The sequence below is a fragment of the Lathyrus oleraceus genome, chromosome 1 (assembly GCF_024323335.1).
Source record: "Lathyrus oleraceus cultivar Zhongwan6 chromosome 1, CAAS_Psat_ZW6_1.0, whole genome shotgun sequence".
Classification (NCBI taxonomy): Eukaryota; Viridiplantae; Streptophyta; class Magnoliopsida; order Fabales; family Fabaceae; genus Lathyrus; species Lathyrus oleraceus.
Genome location: NC_066579.1, coordinates 157,551,298 through 157,569,232, shown reverse-complemented (window position 1 = coordinate 157,569,232; position 17,935 = coordinate 157,551,298). Strand labels below are relative to the sequence as shown.

Below are 17,935 nucleotides of genomic sequence, written 5' to 3'. Positions count from 1 at the left end.
TAAAAGCATGTTAATATTCAATGAAACTTCTTGATTAATAACCTGCAACAAAAAAGTTTCACGGTTTTATCCTTTTAAGGGGTACTATTATATTTATTTATTATTATATTAAAAGTAGAAATTATGTAGGATTTTACAATATTATCTTTCATTAATCGTATGGAGAATATAAATTAAAACAATTTCTATAAGAAATATTAAATATTTTAAGATATAATACGATAAATAACATTAATGATTCATTGGTATTGTAAAATCCATTTAATTCAGTACAAACACATGTTCATCACTTCAATGTTACAAGCGCCAGGTCACTGGGCTAGGCGTTTTTCTTTGACCAAACATCCTCGGAAATATACTTATTACATAACCTCATCATTTTCATCTTCTCATATCATCTTTATCTTCATCTTCTCCCATATCTTCATCTTCATCTTAGCATATTCCTTTTGATTAGGATTCATTTTCGACATCTCAAGTGTACATTTATTTGCATAGCTTTATAGACATAACAGAAACATTTAATTAAATAGATCTTTAAAAATGAATTTAAGATTATATTTTTAGCATCCCGATCAAATGCTCAATAGTTACATTATCTGTTTTAATTTTAAGTAATTTAACTCTCTTTTCTAACTCTTTTTCATAGTTCCTTTTCTTCTCCTTTCATCTTTTTGCAGCAATAATCCTACATGAATCAATCATTAACATTGCATAATTTGGTTAATTTATTGTCAAGTTAAATCCCAATTGAAAGAAAAAAAGGAGAAAACAATCAAATTTCATGAACGCAAAATTATAAACTTGATCCAAAATCTTTGTAAAACATATTAACATAAACATGTATATTACCTTCAGATTTATTTGATGATAGTTTCATTTCTGAATCTAACAAAAAATGGGACATATCAGGATAAAACCTACATATTCAAATAAAATATTAAAAAAAAAATTCTTAAATATATAAAATAAATTTAAAATAAACTATTATAAAAAATAAAAATAAAATACTCATTAATACCATCTTATTGTAGATTATTTCGCTCATTTTAATCAAAGAAATTACGGTCGATTTTGATGTAGGTTGCACATCACAACTATAACACAAAACATAATATAAATTGTAGAATTATAAAGCCAAATTATTGGCGTCCATATGCTCAGATCTGAAATGATAGTTGATGTACCAACTTTATTTCTTCACTCATTAATCTGATTGAGACAAAACAACATACACGAGATTAAGAATGATAAAAGACTTTAGGTAAATATTCATAAAATAATTTATAACATAAAACAAATTGAAACAACACCATAATCAATTCAATATGCAAGTAAATATGTGTAATCATATCAAGTATATATGTGTAATCATATCAAATATACAAAGGCGTGACAAATATATAATAAAAAGTTTTATACCGGTGAGAGATAAATCAAAGAGAGAAACAAATCGCCTCATTTTGGTGATGCGGAGCCGATTCTTGCTACTAGGGCAAATGGGAATGCAATCACAAATTTATATGACATTATTTGGATAAAGTGTGTGTTGGGTAGGCCCAATGTGTTTTGAAGCCTAACGTGGATGGTTACGTTTGATATTTTTAAAATTAAAAATAATAATATTAAATATGTAATTTAATAATATATAAATTTTATATTTAATTGAAATATTTAGGATGTTGATATAAACTTTTTTTTTGTATGTGAGCACTATTATAAAAATTATCCATTATATGAAGGGACACAATTGATAAGTAATGATCCTCTTAAGACATCTCAGTTGGTAGCTACTGTATAGGGACATCAGGTGTAAGGGCACAAGAAATGGATATATGCAATTTTTGTAGTTATACCTAACACCATCATCTTACAACCAACTCGGTGATACAATTTAAAAGACAAATCTCACCATGCAAAACAAAAACAAAAAATTCTACCATCATTAAATGAAGGAGAAAAAGTTGTTTTCCCAAAGCCACAACTCTCTACCTTTCAAATGTACCGTAACTAAAATCTACCATAATAAACATTAATCTTTTAAGAAGTTAATCTTATTAGAAGGTTAGGAGGAAGTATCAAACTCTTGAGGACAAAACTCTCCACCATATTACATCCACTACAGCGCCTTGCTGCTGCAAAGCATATATTCAACCACAAGCGCGTAACTCCCTTAGCCACAAGTCTGTAACTTTACACCTTATTCCCCACATGCTATCAAACAAGATTATGCAGTGGTACGAAATAGAAGAATTAGAGGGAATTATGTTGATTCTTTTGGCTATAATTCATGAAATCTCACAAAGCCCATGATCCAAGACAACACAAAACCCTAATGGGATGTAACTATAAAAGGACCTTCTTTGAAGAAAGGAAAGTAGTTCAACCTTCTAGAGAGACAATACGTAGAGACCACTGAAGAGAGTGAGTTGAACAAGCTGGATACCTTCTCATTCTTATCATTCCAAGTGTATGCTACAAGTATCTAGCGTGACAGAAGTTGCCTCTTGCTGATTAACAGTTGCAAGAAAATGAAAATGTACTCTTAGGTATTCACCTTTTCATTATGTGATTCAGAATGTTTATGTTTGGAACCAGTGTTAATGTATGTACTAAACTCATCAAACCTAAAACCTTTTATGTTGACCTATGTGAAGTATAAGTCAATTATTCATTTCATATAAATTATGTGTTGCCAATATCTCATTTCATAATGTGTTAAACTGTTATAAATTCTATCTCTGATTGATCAATTTAGAAAGAGTTGCAAGCTTGCTGCTGTGAGATAGCCAACAATAAGTGGATTTCATATTAAATGTTGTGGAAAATAGTACGATTGAGTTATTCACTAGATTAACTTGTTAAGAGATATTGAGCTACAATTTTAGAGGATATTTTGAATTAAACCATAGATGCATTAAAGTTACATTCAAGGATTATAGATATGTCCCCTTTATTTATATTATGTGTTTCTGATGATGTAGAGAGACACCATAAGATGACTTTCTGACCTTTCTTGGCACGACATAACACATACTGTACACATGTCTAACACATCATATTAACAGATCATTGCCCAACATGCTCTCCATCATAGAACATATTTACTTTTGTTATCTTGTTTTCGGATTTGCTTGCCATCAAACTAAACCTATGATAACCATACATTATTTTAGTCTTCCTCATTCTCATTTACAAAAGATAATTTTAGCTAATAAACTTAAGTTACTTTCAACTTCCTATGGGTTCGATATCCTTCTTATTCTATCACTTGCTACTACATATATAGTTGCATGTGACATCACATTTTTTCAAGAAACATTCTTCTTTAATAGTTCTTGTCATTAAAAGCATGTTAATATTCAATGGAACTTCTTGATTAATATCCTGCAAAAAAAAAGGTTCACTGTTTTATCCTTTTTAGGGGTACTATTCTATTTATTTATTATTATATTAAAAGTAGAAATTATGAAGGACTTTACAATATTATTTTTCATAATTGGTATGGAGAATATAAATTAAAATAATTTCTATAAGAAATAATAAATATTTTATGATATAATATGATAAATAACATTAATGATTCATTGGTATTGTAAAATCCATTTAATTCAGTACAAACACATGTTCGTCCTTCAATGTTACAAGTGTCGGGTCACTAGGCTAGGCATTTTTCTTTAACCAAATATCCTTGTAAATATACTGATTAGATAACCTCATCATTTTCATCTTCTCATATCATCATCTTTATCTTCATCTTCTCCCATATCTTCATCTTCATCTTAGCATATTCCTTTTGATTATGATTCCTTTTCGGCATCTCTTGTGTACATTTAATTGCATAGCTTTATGCCATAACAGAAACATTTTATTATATAGATCTTTAAAAATAAATTTAAGATTATATTTTTACCATCACCATCAAATTCTCAATAGTTACATTTTTGTTTTAATTTGAAGTAATTCCACTCTCTTTTCCAACTCTTTTTCATAGTTCCTTTTCTTCTCCTTTCATCTTTTAGCAGCAATAATCCTACATGATCCGATCATTAACATTGCATAATTTGGTTAAGTTATTGTCAACTTAAGCCACTATAAAAAATAAAAATAAAAATACTCATTAATACCTTCTTTATCGTAAATTCTTTTGCTTATTTTAATCAAAGAAATTTTGGTCGATTTTGATGTTGCCTGCACATCACAACTATAACGCAAAACATAATATAAATTGTAGAAATATAAAGCAAAATTATTGACGTCCATATGCTCAGATCTGAAATGATAGTCGATGACCAACATTGTTTCTTCACTCATTAATCTGATTGAGACAAAACAACATACATAATATTAAGTATGATAAAAGACTTTAGGTATATATTCACAAAATTATTAATAAAACAATACAAATTAATTGAAATTTGTTATTCATATAGTAGTGATTAGAGTCTAATGAAAACACAAATGGTGAGTTGAAATAACATCATAATCAATTCAATATACAAGTATATGTGTGTAGTCGTATCAGGTATATATGTGTAATATCATATATGCGAAAGAATGACAAATATATAATAAAAGGTTTCATACCGTTGAGAGATAAGTCAAAGAGAGAAACAAATCGCCTCACTTTGGTGATGCGGCACCGATCCTTGCTACTTGGGTAAATGGGAGTGTAATCACAAATTTATATGAAATTATTTGGATAAAGTGTGTGTTGGGTAGACCCATGCGTTTTGAAGCCTAAAGTGGATGGTTACGCTTGATATTTTAAAATTAACAGTAATAATAATAAATTTGCAATATTTAGGTTGTTGATATAAACTTTTTTTTCTGTATGTGAGCACTATCATAAAAATTATCCATTACATGAAGGGACAAAATTGATAAGTAATGATCTTCTTAAGACATCTCAATTGGTAGCTGCTGTATAGGGACATCGGGTGCAGGGACATAAGTTCGAACCAGCGAGATCCCACTTGCTCAACTTAAATAAAGTGGACTCGAGCCATTAGGCTACGTAACCAAAAAATGATAACTAATGTATATATTATAAAATATCTGACAAAAAAAAATTTCCTTCAAATTATTACAAGGATTTATGCAATTTTTCTAGTTATAGTTAACAACATCATCTTAAAATCCAACTTGGTGATACAATTTAAAAGACAAATCCCACCATGCAAAACAAAAGCAACAAATTCTACCATGATTAAATCAAGGAGAAAAAGATCTTTTTCACAATTAGAGCAATTAGAGGGAATTATGTTGACTCTTTTGGCTATAATTCATGAAATCTCACAAATCCCATGATCAAAGACAACGCAAAACCCTAGTGGGATGTGACTATAAAAGGACCTCTTTGAAGAAAGGAAAGTAGTTCAACATTCTAGAGAGAAAATACATAGAGACTCGTGAAGAGAGTGAGTTGAACAAGTTGGAAACCTTCTCATTCTCATCATTCCAAGCGTATGCTACTAGTATCTAGCGTGAGAGAGGCCATCTCTTGGTGATTAACAATTGTAAGAAAAAGAAAATGTACTCTTAGTTATTTACTTTTTCATTATGTGTTTCAGAATGTTTAGCTTTGGAACCAGTGTTGATGTATGTGTTAAACTCATCGTGAGCTAAAACCTTTTATGTTGACCTATGTGAAGTTAACATGAATTAGTCATTTCAGTTAAATCATGGGTTTCTGTTGACTTGTTTTATCATGTATTATATTGTTATAAATTTTTTCTCTTAATGATCAACTTAGAAAGAGTTTCAAGCTAGTTGTTGTAAGATATCCAACAATAAGTGGATTTCATACTAAAATTTTCTTGAAAATAGTATGATAGAGTTATTCACTATATTAGCTTGTTTTGAGATATTAAGCTACAATCATAGAGGATATTCATAAGAAAACCATACATGCATTAAAGTTGCATTCAAGGATTAAAGATTTGTCCCCTTGAGTTATTATATATGTTTATGATTGTGTAGAGATACACCACAAGATAACTTCCTGACCTTTCTTGGCACGACATAACACATAATGTACACATGTCTAACACATCATATTAACAGATCATTGCCCAACATTCTCTCCATCATTGAGCATATTTACTCTTGTTAACTTGTTCTTGACTTTGCTTACCATCAAACTGAACCTGCGATAACCATACATTATTTTAGTATTCCTCATTCTCATTTACAAAAGGTAGTTTTAGCAAATAAACTTAAGTTACTTTCCACTTCCTATGGGTTTGATATCCTTACTATTTTATCACTTGCTACTTTAAACATACATGTTAATAGTTTTCATCATCAAAAGTGTGCTTCTTTAATAGTTCCACGGTTTCACACGTTTTCAAGAAACACGCTTCTTTAATAGTTTTCATCATCAAAAGCATGTTAATCTTAAATGGAACTTCTTGATTAATAACCTGGAAAAAAAGTTCCACGGTTTTATCCTTTTCAGAGGCACTAATATATTTACTTATTATTATATTAAAAGTAGAAACATGGAGGAATTTACAATATTATCTTTCATTAATGGTATAGAGAATATAAATGAAATTAAGAAATAATAAGAAATATTTTATTATATAATATGATAATTAACATTAATTATTCATTGGTATTGTAAAATACATTCAACTCAGTACAAATACATGTTAATCACTTCAATGTTACAAGAGCTAGGTAAATGGGATATGCATTTTTCTTTCATCAAACATCCTTGGAAATATACTTATTACATAACTTGCATCATCTTCATCTTCTCATATCATCATCTTTATCTTGATCTTCATCTTAGCATATTCTTTTTTATCATGATTCCTTTTCGACATATCATGTGTACATTTAATTGCATCCCTTTATAGACATAACATAAACATTTTATTATTTAGATATTTAAAAATGAATTTAAGATTATATTTTTACCATCGCCGTGAAATGCTCAACAGTTACATTATCTGTTTTAATTTGAAATAATTCAACTCTCTTTTTGCAACTCTTTTTCATAATTCCTTTTCTTCTCCTTTCATCTTTTAGTAGCAATAATCCTACTTGATCCAATCATTAGAATTGCATAATTTATGTTAAGTTGTTCTTAAATTAAATTGCAATTGAAACAAAAAAGGATAAAACAATCAAATTTTCATGCAGGCAAAATTACAAACTTGATCTAAAATCATTGTAAAATATGTTAACATAAACATGTATATTACCTTCATATTTATTTGATGATAGTTTCATTTCTGAATCTAACAAAAAATGGGATAAGTCAATTCAATATGCAAGTATATATGTGTAATCATATCAAGTATATATGTGTATTCATATCATATATGCGAAAGAATGATAAATATATAATAAAAGGTTCCATACCGTTGAGAGATAAGTCAAACAGAGAAACAAAACGCCTCATTTTGGTGATGCAGCGTCGATCCTTGCTACTAGGGCAAATGGGAACGCAATCACATATTTATTTGAAATTATTTGGACAAAGTGTGTGGTGGGTAGGCCCAATGTGTTTTGAAGGCTAAAGTGGATGGTTACGTTTGATATTTTTAAAATTAACAATAATTATATTAAATATGTAATCTATATTATATTAGTTTTATTTTTAAATGTAATATTTTGGTTGTTGATATAAACTTTTTTTTCTGTATGTGAGGAATATCATAAAAATTATCCATTACATGAAGGGACAAAATCGATAAGTAATGGTCCTCTTAAGACATCCCAGTTGGTAGTTGTTGTATAGTGACATCGGGGGCAGGGAAACAAGTTCGAACCTGCGAGAGCTCACTTGTTCAACTTAAATAAAGTGGACTCAAGCCATTAGGCTACGTAACCAAAAAAATGGTAATTAATGTATATATTACAAAATATATGGAATAAAAATATTTTACTTCAAATTATTGCAAGGATTTATTCAATTTCTCTAGTTATACGTAACACCCTCATCTTACAATCTGACTCGGTGATACAATTTAAAAGACAAAGGATAGATTCAACCACAAGCACCTAATTCCCTTCGCCACAAGCCTATCACATTACACCTTTCCCCCCACATTCTAATCATACCTAATTTTGCAATGGTACAAAATAGAAGAATTAGAGGGAATTAATGGTATTCTTTTGGCTAGAATTCATGAAATCTCACAAAGCCCATGATCCAAGACAACGCAAAACCGTAGTGGGATGTGACTATAAAAGGACCTAATTGAAGAAAGGAATGTAGTTCAACATTCTAGAGAGAAAATGCATAGAGATCAATCAAGAGGGTGAGCTAAACAAGGTGGAGACCTTCTCATTCTCATCATTCCAAGTGTATGCTACAAGTATCTGGCGTGACAGAAGCCGTCTCTTGCTGATTAACAATTGCAAGAAAATTAAACTGCACTCTTAGGTATTCACTTTTTCATTATGTGATTCGGAATGTTTAAGATTGGAACCAGTGTTGCTGTACTTACTAAACTCATCGTGAGCTAAAACATTTTATGTTGACCTGTGTAAAGTTTACATGAATTAGTCATTTCAGTTAAATTATTTGTTGTCAATGACCCATTTTATCAGGTGTTAAACTGTTATAAGTTTTTTCTCTGAATGATCAACTTAGTAAGAGTTGCAAGCTTATTGATGTAAGATATCCGACAAAAAGTGGATTTCATACTAAAATTTATTGAAAATAGTACGAAAGAGTTATTCACTAGATTAGCTTGTTTAGAGATATTAAGATACAATCATAGAGGATATTCATGTTAAAACCATACAAGCATTAAAGTTGCATTCAAGGATTAAAGATTTGTCCCCTTGAGTTATTATATATGTTTATGATTGTGTAGAGATACACCACAAGATAACTTCCTGACCATTCAAGTTAGTTAAATTTGTAGATTTATTTTTATGTTATCTAAATTGATTTGGTTTTTGACGTTTAGTTTAATGTGATTTATTTGTAATAGGAGAAAAGGCTAAAAGGAAAGACACATGCATCAAAGAATATCCACCCTCATATTTTGTCTCGTGGTGGTTATGAAAAACTTAGGGCCACCGTAATGGAAGAGAGGAGGAAAAAAGTGATTGAAGAGGCCAAAGGTGATGAAAGTTTGATGGTTGACCCTCCCGAACTAAAGCGATATGAGGCATGGTTGATGGCTCGACAGAAGCCATCGGGAAATTTTACATCTGAGGCAACAAACTTAGTAGCATCTAAGATTGTAAGTAATAAAAGATTTATTGATAAATTTAAATTTCATTCATAACTTAGTAATCATTTTACATCATTTTTATATGTATCTAAATGTTTTAGGGAGAGTTAGTGGAAAAAAATACACAAGGTACTATTGTCTTTGAAGGGCGTGACGATATCTTGACTGTTGCCCTTGGAATAAATGAACACCCTGGTCGGATCCGCACTGCTCCTAGGGGTGTGGGCTTTAAGAAATTCTATGGAAAAAGTTCACGCTCCACCTTAGGAGGTGTCTCTCAAGATGACCTTCTAGCCCACCTTCAAGCCTTGGAGCAAAAAATGAATATAGATTTCCAACATAAATTACAAAAACATCTCCAACAACAAAGAACAGAGCTCCAACAACAAATGCAAAAAGAGATGCAAGAGGAGAGAGCTCAAATCCAACAAGGAATGAAACTCCTACAACAGATGCAATTGGAGCTCCGCTCCGAGAGGCCTAAAGAGATGTTTATAAAAGAGGTATGCGTAACTGGATACAATTAATCTACTAAAAATTAGAAAAAAATTAATTTAATTAATGTTCACTTGATACAGCATGTAGAATCTGTGGGTACGAGCACTAACGGAAGTTGCTCAAAGGTTATGACTACTGAAGATTTAACTAAAAAAATGGATGCTTCTGAAGATTACCTCAAAAAGATTAACAATCTCAAGGAAAATTCATTCTCTCTAGATTTGGATCATGAAACAAGTGAACTCTCAGTTTTTATTGATAGGGTGGATCTTAATGAATTAACTTCCGGTATTAAATGGCTATCCACATCTATCTTGTCTTTATGGTGCACGTAAGTATCATATTCTATTGTTAGTTATTTTTTTTATGTATCAAATATAATTAATATTTGTTTCAAAAATTTAGATATCTACATCGCATGTGTATCTCCAAGAATTTCAACAAACTATTTGGGTTTCTCGATCCAAATAGGATACTAGTTCACACAAAACCGGCCGAAGTTATTCAAACATACATACAAAATAAGTTGGATGGAGAGCCAAAAAAATGTTATTTAGGACCATTGCTAAATAGGTAAGTACATGTTTCCTTCAAGGTTTTATCGTTTTTCATATGTTATTTTGTAATATTTAAATTTTATTGATTCTAACACTTTTTTTTTTGTAAATTTACAGCAATCACTGGCAATTGTTTGTCATTTGTCCTGAAGATAATATTATTTTTTGGTTTTGTTCATTAAACAGATCTCCTAAGAAAAATATTAAGGTCATATTGGAGGGGTAAGAAGCCTAAATAGAGAGATATCATTTATACTAAATTTTTGTACACATAGTCTTTATATTTATAACTTACTTCGTTGACAACTCTTTTATCAGAGCTCTAGAAGGTTATCATTTATTAAGAGGTATTAAGAAGAAGAAGCCTAATTGGAAGAATATTATGGTAAGATTTGTTTTACTATATTGTCGTTTCTTGGAATACTGGTGTGTTGGCTTGATTTTTTAGTTCTTGAAAGATACCATTTATAAAGAGGTATTAAATGCCCATATATCTTGATTATTTATATTATTATAAATGAGATAAAGAAAAAGAAAATTCCGATTTTATAATTGCAAGTGATATATTTGTAAGTTATCATTATAAACATGTAGTATATTTATTACTGAATTGCACTTATGGTGATAAAATTATAGTTGTACATGCTCTGAACCAACTAAAATTGTATGTGTTTCTATGTCGAGTGAAGAAAGTTAGTGTTGGTACAAATTTTGTGAAAAAGGAAAAAAGTTTGTGATGTTGTTATTTTTGGTGGCTTTAATGTAACTAGGAGTTTATATGCAGGGGCATCAACAAGATAACGGATGGGCATGTGGATATTATGTCATGAAAAATATGTTTGACATTATTGATGCTTGTATTGTTGAAAGATTCAATGAGGTATTTTATATTACATATATTTAATGAAAAACATGTAAATTATTGTTTTAACATGTAGTTGTTTAATTTATTATATGTTTGAACTTGCAGATATTCACAGACACCTCATCATATGAAAAAGAGTCAATTGATCACATCCGACAACTTTGGGCTCAATTCTTTTTGCAAAAGGTTGAAGAGCAAGAGAACCAGGAAAAGAAAGATTTAATGACAAAATAGATTTGTCCCCTTAATTTATTTTATATGTTTGCGGTTATGTAGAGACACACCATAAGATAACTTTTTGACTTTTCTTGGCACGACATAACACATAATGTGTGCATTTCTAACACATCATATTAATAGATCATTGTCCAACATGCTCTCCATCATAGAACATATTTACTCTTGTTATCTTGTTCTTGAATTTTCTTGCCATCAAACTGAACCTGTGATAACCATACATTATTTTAGTCTTCTTCATTCTCATTTACAAAAGATAGTTTTATCAAATAAACTTAAGTCACTTTCAACTTCCTATGGGTTCGATATCCTTACTATTCTATCACTTGCTACTATAAATATAAATGTATAATTGCATGTGACATCACACGTTTTAAAGAAACATTCTTCTTTAATAGTTCTTGTCATTAAAAGCAAGTTAATATTCAATGGAACTTCTTGATAAATAAGCTGCAAAAAAAAGTTCCACGGTTTTATTCTTTTAAGGGGTACTATTATATTTATATATTATTATATTAAAAGTAGAAATTATGAAGGACTTTACGATATTATCTTTCATTAATGGTATGGATATATAAATTAAAACAATTTCTATAAGAAATAATAAATATTTTATGATATAATACGATAAATAAAATTAATGATTCATTGGTATTGTAAAATCCATTTAACTCAGTACAAACACATGTTCATCACTTCAATGTTACAAGCGTCAGGTCACTGGGCAAGGCATTTTTCTTTGACCAAACAACTTCGGAAATATACTTATTACATAACCTCATTATTTTCATCTTCCCGTATCATCATCTTTATCTTCATCTTCTCCCATATCTTCATCTTCATCTTCTCCCATATCTTCATCTTCATCTTAGTATATACCTTTTTAGTATGATTCATTTTCGACAACTCATGTGTACATTTAATTGCATAGGTTTATAGCCATAACATAAACATTTTATTATATAGATCTTTAAAAATGAATTTAAGATTATATTTTTACCATCGCCATCAAATGCTCAATAGTTACATTATCCGTTTTAATTTTAAGTATTTCAACTCTCTTTTCTAACTCTTTTTCTTAGTGCCTTTTCTTCTCCTTTCATCTTTTAGCAGCAATAATTTTAGATAGATAATACATAAAGACCGGTGAAGAGAGTGAGTTGAACAAGCTGGAGACCTTCTCATTCTCATCATTCCAAGTGCATGTTACAAGTATCTGGCGTGACAGAAGTTGTCTCTTGTTGATTAACAATTGCAAGAAAATGAAAATATACTCTTAGGTATTCACTTTTTCATTATGTGATTCGGAATGTTTTAGTTTGGAACCAGTGTTAATGTATGTACTAAACTCATCGTGAGCTAAAACCTTTTTTGGTGACCTATATGAAGTTTACATCAATTAGTCATTTCAGTTGAATTATGTGTTTCCAATTACTCATTTTATCATGTGTGAAACTATTGTAAATTATTTCTCTGAATGATCAATTTAGAAAGAGTTGCAAGCTTGTTGCTGTGAGATATCCAGCAATAAGTGCATTTCATATTCAAATTTATTGAAAATAGTACGATAGAGTTATTGACTAAATTAACTTTTTTAGACATATTGAGCTACAATCTTAAAGGATATTCAGAATAAAACCATACATGCATTAAAGTTACATTCAAGGATTATAGATTTGTCCCCTTTATTTATTTTATATCTTTATGATGATGTAGAGAGACACCATAAGATAACTTTCTGACCTTTCTTGGCACGACATAACACATAATATGTGCATGTCTAACACATCATATTAATAGAACATTGTCCAACATGCTCTCCATCATAGAACATATTTACTCCTGTTATCTTGTTCTTGAATTTGCTTGCCATCAAACTAAACCTGTGATAACCATACATTATTTTAGTCTTCCTCATTCTCATTTACAAAATATAATTTTAGCAAATAAACTTAAGTTACTTTCAACTTCCTTTGGTTTTGATATCCTTACTATTCTATCACTTGCTACTATAAATATAAATGTATAATTGCATGTGACATCACATGTTTTAAAGAAACATTCTTCTTTAATAGTTCTTGTCATTAAAAGCATGTTAATATTCAATGGAACTTCTTGACAAATAAGCTGCAAAAAAAAGTTCCAATGTTTTATTCTTAAAAGGGGTACTATTATATTTATTTATTATTATATTAAAAGTAGAAATTATGAAGGACTTTACAATATTATCTTTCAATAATGGTATGGAGAATATAAATTAAAACAATTTCTATAAGAAATAATAAATATTTTATAATATAATACGATAAATAATATTAATGATTCATTGGTATTGTAAAATCCATTTAATTCAGTACAAACACATGTTCATCACTTCAATGTTACAAGCGTCGGGTCACTGTGGTAGGCATTTTTCTTTGACCAAATATCTTCAGAAATATACTTATTACATAACCTCAGCATTTTCATCTTCCCTTATCATCATCTTTATTTTCATCTTCTCCCATATCTTCATCTTCATCTTCATCTTAGCATATTCCTTTTCATTATGATTCATTTTCGACATCTCATGTGTACATTTAATTGCATAGGTTTATAGCCATAACTGAAACATTTTATTATATAGATCTTTAAAAATGAATTTAAGATTATATATTTACCCTCGCCATCAAATTCTCAATAGTTACATCATCCGTTTTAATTTTAAGTAATTCAACTCTCTTTTCTAACTCTTTTTCATAGTTCCTTTTCTTCTCTTTTCATCTTTTAGCAGCAATAATTCTAAATAGATAATACATAAAGACCGGTGAAGAGAGTGAGTTGAACAAGCTGGAGACCTTCTCATTCTAATCATTCCAAGTGCATGTTACAATTATCTGGCGTGACAGAAGCAGTCTCTTGTTGATTAACAATTGCAAGAAAATGAAAATATACTCTTAGGTATTCACTTTTTCATTATGTGATTCGGAATGTTTAAGTTTGGAACCAGTGTTGATGATTGTACTAAACTCATCGTGAGCTAAAACCTTTTATGGTGACCTATATGAAGTTTACATCAATTAGTCATTTTAGTTGAATTATGTGTTTCCAATGACTCGTTTTATCATGTGTGAAACTATTGTAAATTATTTCTCTGAATGATCAATTTAGAAAGAGTTGCAAGCTTCTTGCTGTGAGATATCCAGCAATAAGTGGATTTCATATTAAAATTTATTGAAAATAGTAGAATAGAATTATTCACTAAATTAACTTGTTTAGACATATTGAGCTATAATCTTAGAGGATATTCAGAATAAAACCATACATGCATTAAAGTTAAATTCAAGGATTATAGATTTGTCCCCTTTATTTATTTTATATCTTTAGGATGATGTAAAGAGACACCATAAGATAACTTTCTGACCTTTCTTGGCACGACATAACACATAATGTGCGCATGTCTAACACATCATATTAATAGAACATTGTCCAACATGCTCTCCATCATAGAACATATTTACTCTTGTTATCTTGTTCTTGAATTTGCTTGCCATCAAACTAAACCTGTGATAACCATACATTATTTTAGTCTTCTTCATTCTCATTTACAAAAGATAGTTTTAGCAAATAAACTTAAGTTACTTTCAACTTCCTATGGGTTCGATATCCTTACTATTCTGTCAGTTGCTACTATAAATATAAATGTACAATTGCATGTGACATCACACGTTTTCAAGAAACATTCTTCTTTAATAGTTCTTGTCACTAAAAGCATGTTAATATTCAATGAAACTTCTTGATTAATAACCTGCAACAAAAAAGTTTCACGGTTTTATCCTTTTAAGGGGTACTATTATATTTATTTATTATTATATTAAAAGTAGAAATTATGTAGGATTTTACAATATTATCTTTCATTAATCGTATGGAGAATATAAATTAAAACAATTTCTATAAGAAATATTAAATATTTTAAGATATAATACGATAAATAACATTAATGATTCATTGGTATTGTAAAATCCATTTAATTCAGTACAAACACATGTTCATCACTTCAATGTTACAAGCGCCAGGTCACTGGGCTAGGCGTTTTTCTTTGACCAAACATCCTCGGAAATATACTTATTACATAACCTCATCATTTTCATCTTCTCATATCATCTTTATCTTCATCTTCTCCCATATCTTCATCTTCATCTTAGCATATTCCTTTTGATTATGATTCATTTTCGACATCTCAAGTGTACATTTATTTGCATAGCTTTATAGACATAACAGAAACATTTAATTAAATAGATCTTTAAAAATGAATTTAAGATTATATTTTTAGCATCCCGATCAAATGCTCAATAGTTACATTATCTGTTTTAATTTTAAGTAATTTAACTCTCTTTTCTAACTCTTTTTCATAGTTCCTTTTCTTCTCCTTTCATCTTTTTGCAGCAATAATCCTACATGAATCAATCATTAACATTGCATAATTTGGTTAATTTATTGTCAAGTTAAATCCCAATTGAAAGAAAAAAAGGAGAAAACAATCAAATTTCATGAACGCAAAATTATAAACTTGATCCAAAATCTTTGTAAAACATATTAACATAAACATGTATATTACCTTCAGATTTATTTGATGATAGTTTCATTTCTGAATCTAACAAAAAATGGGACATATCAGGATAAAACCTACATATTCAAATAAAATATTAAAAAAAAAATTCTTAAATATATAAAATAAATTTAAAATAAACTATTATAAAAAATAAAAATAAAATACTCATTAATACCATCTTATTGTAGATTATTTCGCTCATTTTAATCAAAGAAATTACGGTCGATTTTGATGTAGGTTGCACATCACAACTATAACACAAAACATAATATAAATTGTAGAATTATAAAGCCAAATTATTGGCGTCCATATGCTCAGATCTGAAATGATAGTTGATGTACCAACTTTATTTCTTCACTCATTAATCTGATTGAGACAAAACAACATACACGAGATTAAGAATGATAAAAGACTTTAGGTAAATATTCATAAAATAATTTATAACATAAAACAAATTGAAACAACACCATAATCAATTCAATATGCAAGTAAATATGTGTAATCATATCAAGTATATATGTGTAATCATATCAAATATACAAAGGCGTGACAAATATATAATAAAAAGTTTTATACCGGTGAGAGATAAATCAAAGAGAGAAACAAATCGCCTCATTTTGGTGATGCGGAGCCGATTCTTGCTACTAGGGCAAATGGGAATGCAATCACAAATTTATATGACATTATTTGGATAAAGTGTGTGTTGGGTAGGCCCAATGTGTTTTGAAGCCTAACGTGGATGGTTACGTTTGATATTTTTAAAATTAAAAATAATAATATTAAATATGTAATTTAATAATATATAAATTTTATATTTAATTGAAATATTTAGGATGTTGATATAAACTTTTTTTTTGTATGTGAGCACTATTATAAAAATTATCCATTATATGAAGGGACACAATTGATAAGTAATGATCCTCTTAAGACATCTCAGTTGGTAGCTACTGTATAGGGACATCAGGTGTAAGGGCACAAGAAATGGATATATGCAATTTTTGTAGTTATACCTAACACCATCATCTTACAACCAACTCGGTGATACAATTTAAAAGACAAATCTCACCATGCAAAACAAAAACAAAAAATTCTACCATCATTAAATGAAGGAGAAAAAGTTGTTTTCCCAAAGCCACAACTCTCTACCTTTCAAATGTACCGTAACTAAAATCTACCATAATAAACATTAATCTTTTAAGAAGTTAATCTTATTAGAAGGTTAGGAGGAAGTATCAAACTCTTGAGGACAAAACTCTCCACCATATTACATCCACTACAGCGCCTTGCTGCTGCAAAGCATATATTCAACCACAAGCGCGTAACTCCCTTAGCCACAAGTCTGTAACTTTACACCTTATTCCCCACATGCTATCAAACAAGATTATGCAGTGGTACGAAATAGAAGTATTAGAGGGAATTATGTTGATTCTTTTGGCTATAATTCATGAAATCTCACAAAGCCCATGATCCAAGACAACACAAAACCCTAATGGGATGTAACTATAAAAGGACCTTCTTTGAAGAAAGGAAAGTAGTTCAACCTTCTAGAGAGACAATACGTAGAGACCACTGAAGAGAGTGAGTTGAACAAGCTGGATACCTTCTCATTCTTATCATTCCAAGTGTATGCTACAAGTATCTAGCGTGACAGAAGTTGCCTCTTGCTGATTAACAGTTGCAAGAAAATGAAAATGTACTCTTAGGTATTCACCTTTTCATTATGTGATTCAGAATGTTTATGTTTGGAACCAGTGTTAATGTATGTACTAAACTCATCAAACCTAAAACCTTTTATGTTGACCTATGTGAAGTATAAGTCAATTATTCATTTCATATAAATTATGTGTTGCCAATATCTCATTTCATAATGTGTTAAACTGTTATAAATTATATCTCTGATTGATCAATTTAGAAAGAGTTGCAAGCTTGCTGCTGTGAGATAGCCAACAATAAGTGGATTTCATATTAAATGTTGTGGAAAATA

At 29.5% G+C, this 17,935-nt stretch overlaps 1 protein-coding gene and 2 long non-coding RNA genes across 3 annotated transcripts; 1 reads left to right on the top strand and 2 right to left on the bottom strand.

Moving 5' to 3' along the window:
- Nucleotides 1-226: 226 nt before the first annotated feature.
- Nucleotides 227-1,482, bottom strand: LOC127123795 (uncharacterized). Its single transcript, XR_007803604.1, has 4 exons — nt 1,423-1,482; nt 1,022-1,212; nt 853-920; nt 227-688 (listed from the first exon to the last, which is right to left on the bottom strand). It is a non-coding gene; the product is annotated as an uncharacterized LOC127123795 (long non-coding RNA).
- A 7,462-nt stretch (nt 1,483-8,944) lies between these two features.
- LOC127096822 (uncharacterized) lies at nt 8,945-11,357 on the top strand. The gene is made up of 8 exons (XM_051035363.1): nt 8,945-9,212; nt 9,305-9,706; nt 9,782-10,032; nt 10,107-10,274; nt 10,376-10,480; nt 10,577-10,643; nt 11,043-11,138; nt 11,229-11,357. Exons 1-8 carry the CDS (start codon nt 9,051-9,053, stop codon nt 11,355-11,357), a joined length of 1,380 nt encoding a protein of 459 aa, XP_050891320.1. The 5' UTR covers nt 8,945-9,050.
- A 3,974-nt stretch (nt 11,358-15,331) lies between these two features.
- On the bottom strand, nt 15,332-16,587 carry LOC127123799 (uncharacterized). The gene is made up of 4 exons (XR_007803605.1): nt 16,528-16,587; nt 16,127-16,317; nt 15,958-16,025; nt 15,332-15,793 (listed from the first exon to the last, which is right to left on the bottom strand). It is a non-coding gene; the product is annotated as an uncharacterized LOC127123799 (long non-coding RNA).
- Nucleotides 16,588-17,935: the final 1,348 nt, after the last annotated feature.

What these genes read in the sequence shown, in the direction of transcription:
- LOC127096822 (XM_051035363.1), top strand. Translation starts at nt 9,051, where the DNA reads ATGGAAGAGAGGAGGAAAAAAGTGATTGAAGAGGCCAAAGGTGATGAA. An exon ending in CTAATTGGAAGAATATTATG is followed by an intron (nt 10,644 to 11,042) that starts GTAAGATTTGTT and finishes GTTTATATGCAG; the next exon opens with GGGCATCAACAAGATAACGG. An exon ending in TTGTTGAAAGATTCAATGAG is followed by an intron (nt 11,139 to 11,228) that starts GTATTTTATATT and finishes TTGAACTTGCAG; the next exon opens with ATATTCACAGACACCTCATC.